A 4,429-nucleotide genomic window follows, 5' to 3' on the forward strand; every position below is an offset into this window, starting at 1 on the left:
CTCTCATTTTGAGGATGTACTTAAAAACTCATGTCCACAACAGTTGACCTACCCATGTCGCTCATAATTCAGGAATACCTATTGAATGCAATTCAAATAATGGTCGATAAATTTTTATAACCCACTAATATTGTCATGTCAACTAATTCATATTCAAAATGAAAACAGGCCGAGTGCTATCCGTCATAATTTAAGGATGATGGAATTATAGAGAGGGGTGAATCTGGAATAGCGGATAAAAAGTCTTCAAAAAAATTGGGGAAGGTAAAAAAGTAGAGGCAGACAGCACGGTGAACTCTGAGAACTGAGGTCACTGTTATTGATTTTAGTCTGGGTGCCATGTTGAAGAAGGGAGGAGTTGCCCCGTCTGGTGAATCTTTGTATATCTGAAGACAGGAGCATAGGTATTAAGTATATAAATAGGAAGGGTGGTTACACCATTGACCCAGTGTTCATTTGGCACAGAGTCAGTTCACTGCCCGACACATCAAGCTTGCTATAATTAATTTTACACCTGCACACTCGCTAAATAGCCGAATTGATTGACTCTCCGATAATCGTTGATAAACTCCAATTCCAGTGCTTTAAAACATTCCTCAAAATTATTGCCGCACACTTGCGTGTTCAATATATTCAACTTACAACTTACATTTGTGACGTTTGCCCAAAAAAATTGTTTCCATTTAAAGAGACGTGCTTAGCGTTATTCTATGTAAATATACTTACATTTAAAGTTGCTGCTATTTCTCATTCTTCTGATTGTTGGACAAAAATCGAACGTTGCCTTACAAGACAACCTAGCGAGTAAGGTGAGACTATAAACCCTGAATGATCACAATGACTAAAATCTCCTCGCCCCATTATTCTTAATGTACTTTAATTTCAGGATGTCTGACAACGCTGGAACCACACAGGGTGCTGCTTCTCCCTACAAAATAATTGATCACTCTAGGGAGAGGCGTAAGGGAATAACAGCCTCTTCTCTGAAAGAACTAACCGCAGTTGCCAGAAGCAGGTTTGGCCTGCCTCTAGACGAACAACTGACCATTGTCCTGGAGCAGGATGGTATGTGATGTGTTGTCCTCATTTGTGGATCAATATCTCTTTTGATTAAGTATGCCAGCATAACTCTTCTTTCAACATTTTAGGCACAGAGGTAGATGACGAAGAGTACTTTGCTACATTAGAACGAAATACAAGTCTGATGATCCTCTGCGGGAATCAAAAATGGGCAGCATCTGGTAGTGGAACAAGCTCTTCCCGATATATTCTTCTAGATGATACAGACGGCGGAAAAGCAATAGGTGAGGGTGCACTCAGAAGCAGAAAAGATCGCAACAATGGTCCGCATATTGAGCCACTTGTTTCGTCTTTGCACGAAGATCCTTCGCACATTTCTCTCCTTGGCGGAAATGACTTGGAACTGCTCAGCGACATGGATCCTGATAGCTTAGCAGACATCGTTCCGGACAGGTGAGATTATTTTCCCTTCTCTCTGTGCATGGGAAACTGATGACACTGCTCAATATCTTTCAGGATATTCCTTGAGCAATTGAAAGAAGCTTCGGGAAGATTTCTTGCAGAAAAACGACAGGCTCAAGAGTCTATGGCTCTACTCCAGATGTATGCAAGTGGAGGCGAAATGGAGCGTGCGTAGGCCATGTGGGGGGTCGGCACCCTCACACTGGCTAATATGTACCGCATTCAGCGACGTTTAATCTACAAGGGACGTCATATTCAGCAAACTATGATCTTCTTCTGGAATTGAGAAGCCCATGAGCTATGTGAATTTGAGAAAAAAAAAGTATCCAAACAGAATTGCCGAGTCTGTTTTAGATGTTATATTGCAGAGAAGAACAAAGATGCGCAATGAGGGGGAAGAAAAGAGGATAGAAAGTAAGTATAGACCGAATGAAAAGAGTCGGAAGTTTCTGTGATTCGTATACAATTTATTATCCCTGCGTTTCAACTTGATGGACTGATTGAATTTGGGGTAGGTGAATTTTCTATTCGATAATGTGGTTGGGGCTCAATTTTTACCCAGGGATATGATACTTATGCACGGATTATACAAAATTAGATAGCCGTAATTTCGCTCAGAATATTCGCGACGCCGTTTATTAACGCGTTTTTAATGAACCGATAATAAGTCAATAGATAGCAATTAGTTTTATCTCATACCATAATGGAATTGCTTCGACGGCGCGACTTAGGCTAAAACATCGGAGAGTAAGATAATAGAGCCCTTAAAGCTGAAGACATTCCCCTTGCAACCAAAATAAATCAATAATAATAATATTAATATTAAACAATAATGGCACATCGATATTAGCCCAACGAGGGTTAGCGAGTGATATGATTTTTTACAGGGGTTTCATTATTGTATTTAAATAGTGATAGGTATTTATTTTGAAAACAAGTTTTAAGAAATGTTTAAGACTGAAGTTCATTGAGGTAAATTTTCATCCCCATTTAGATCACAATTTCGCTGCACAAAAAAAAATTATTAATTAGCCGTACGAAATACGCTAACCGATATCTCAATCCCTTTGATACCAAAATGAAGTAATTATTCTCTAATTATAACAATAATAATAATAATAATAATAATAATAATAATAATAATAATATAATGATGATATTTCTAGGCAACAACTCTTTAATAGATGTATAAAGTTGTATTAAACTGATTGAACATGAGTCGTAAATCTAGGTGTATGTGATATTTGATAGAAGAAACGATAACTACAATAATATTAATAACAACTTGATACAGTTTGAATTTTGCAATTCGTCATCAATTCGTTGTATAGGTATACATTGCATACATTATACTTGTTTCATACGTTATTGACCTGGTTATTGATCATAGTGGAGCTATGTGGTGAGAATAGAACATAACAGAAAAAAGGTATTAGTTTGTGGAGTTGGAAATTGGAAATTAAATGTTGAAAACAGGTAATAAGAGCTGCTCGTAGCTGGTAATTAAAATACATACCTATAATAAAAGGATAAATATAGTACTGCCAATTATAAAACTTAAATGCTCAATTATAAAGCCTGTCATCCCAATAGTCTCTCCATTTTTGATTGTTCTTTAAAAGCACATAAAATGGATACATTCAAATTATGTCAGCAGGATATGTGCTAAATATATTAATGTATACCACAATGTTATTTAATGTAACAGTTTTATTCACCCTTGGACCAAATTCAACTTCTAAAACTGAAGTTTGTTTATATTATAATACTGTTAAAGAAGTTAGCATCTGTAATATGATAAAGAGAATTTGCTGCTTTTTTTAAACGATTCGATGCCTCTCTTAGTTGACTCGCAGCTTCTTGCAGTGTAAGTTCACTTCTTAGAAGCTGTCTGTTAGTTGCAGTCAATTCCTGAATTCCTCGACTCACTATGGAGTCACAGGTCTCTGTTAAATCCTTATCAAGGGCCTGATGAGACTCTCCTACATGAAATTTAACCAATTCAAAGCAAATTCATTCGATAGAAAACTAAACAGATAGATTTCACTTTTTTATAGCTCACTCAATTTCTTGTGGAGGAGGCTGTTGTATTTGCAAGAACGTCTGCCTGATTTATGAACCTTTGCCTCTGCATAGGGAAGACAAACTGTAGCCTCAACCGCACCGCTTATGCTGCTCAAACTTGTTGTACCATCTATAAGTTCAGACCCGTCACATCATAACAAAGAATGACTTTGGATAGCTAAACTTTTATCTACCATCATCAGATTCTGGTGCTTCGCCTGATATTATTATCCCACACGGTTTGCGAGTCGGTTTTGTTGGGAATCCGAGTCCCTGGAAATACTCAGGTTAGGTTTTAATATTTTTTAAAAAATTGAGTTAAAGTACGAACCGTGGTTACGTTGACAGAATCATCGTCCGACTCCGGAGCCTCGCCGGGGATCACAACGGCCTTTAAATCCATTTTTAACAAAACCTTTTCACGTCTGAATATGTAGACAATTATTTTTTTTTTATTTTCTTACCAAATAAACAGAAGAGATCGCAACTGACAGCGAGCAGCTGATCACATTTCCGTTTATCCGAAAGGTTCATAGGAGGCGTGAACCTCGAACTTTCATGTTTTACCACCAGTTTAACGAATAACAATTCAACTTTTGACATACATATTGTAAAATACATACGCAAGCACACGTTTTATTATTTTCCAAAATACATACGTTATATAATCACAAATTATCCGTGGCATCATTATTTAATGTACATTGTTAAAATTAAAAAAAAAGGATATTATAAAAGCTAAAAACAACAGAATAATCATTCGCTAATAAAACATTAAATACACTTATAATATAACGTTACAATGCAAAACGTTGAGCCAGAAAGTCGTTCGTCGTCAATTTCTAGCTTAAAAAAAGAATTTAGTATGTCAAGTGTATCTTTA

At 36.5% G+C, this 4,429-nt stretch overlaps 2 protein-coding genes across 5 annotated transcripts; one reads left to right on the forward strand and one right to left on the reverse strand.

The window, feature by feature from the left end:
• The first annotated feature begins 45 nt into the window (after positions 1-45).
• Positions 46-3,172, forward strand: LOC105685024 (DNA fragmentation factor subunit alpha-like). Of its 4 annotated transcripts, XM_048658749.1 has the most exons (6): positions 46-264; positions 330-404; positions 735-809; positions 887-1,065; positions 1,149-1,473; positions 1,537-3,172. In XM_048658749.1, the coding sequence occupies exons 4-6, from the start codon at positions 888-890 to the stop codon at positions 1,655-1,657; spliced, it is 624 nt and encodes a 207-aa protein (XP_048514706.1). In that variant the 5' UTR covers positions 46-264; positions 330-404; positions 735-809; position 887; the 3' UTR covers positions 1,658-3,172. The 4 variants fall into 4 exon arrangements, with proteins under 4 accessions (XP_048514706.1, XP_020707490.2, XP_048514705.1 ...); XM_020851831.2 differs by having other exon boundaries at positions 46-404; XM_048658748.1 differs by having other exon boundaries at positions 330-809.
• Positions 3,173-3,174: 2 nt separating this feature from the next.
• LOC105685025 lies at positions 3,175-4,086 on the reverse strand. Its single transcript, XM_012398826.4, has 4 exons — positions 3,878-4,086; positions 3,741-3,819; positions 3,545-3,676; positions 3,175-3,464 (listed from the first exon to the last, which is right to left on the reverse strand). The coding sequence occupies exons 1-4, from the start codon at positions 3,947-3,949 to the stop codon at positions 3,238-3,240; spliced, it is 510 nt and encodes a 169-aa protein (XP_012254249.2). The 5' UTR covers positions 3,950-4,086; the 3' UTR covers positions 3,175-3,237.
• Positions 4,087-4,429: the final 343 nt, after the last annotated feature.

Source organism: Athalia rosae, chromosome 7 (genome assembly GCF_917208135.1).
Source record: "Athalia rosae chromosome 7, iyAthRosa1.1, whole genome shotgun sequence".
Classification (NCBI taxonomy): Eukaryota; Metazoa; Arthropoda; class Insecta; order Hymenoptera; family Athaliidae; genus Athalia; species Athalia rosae.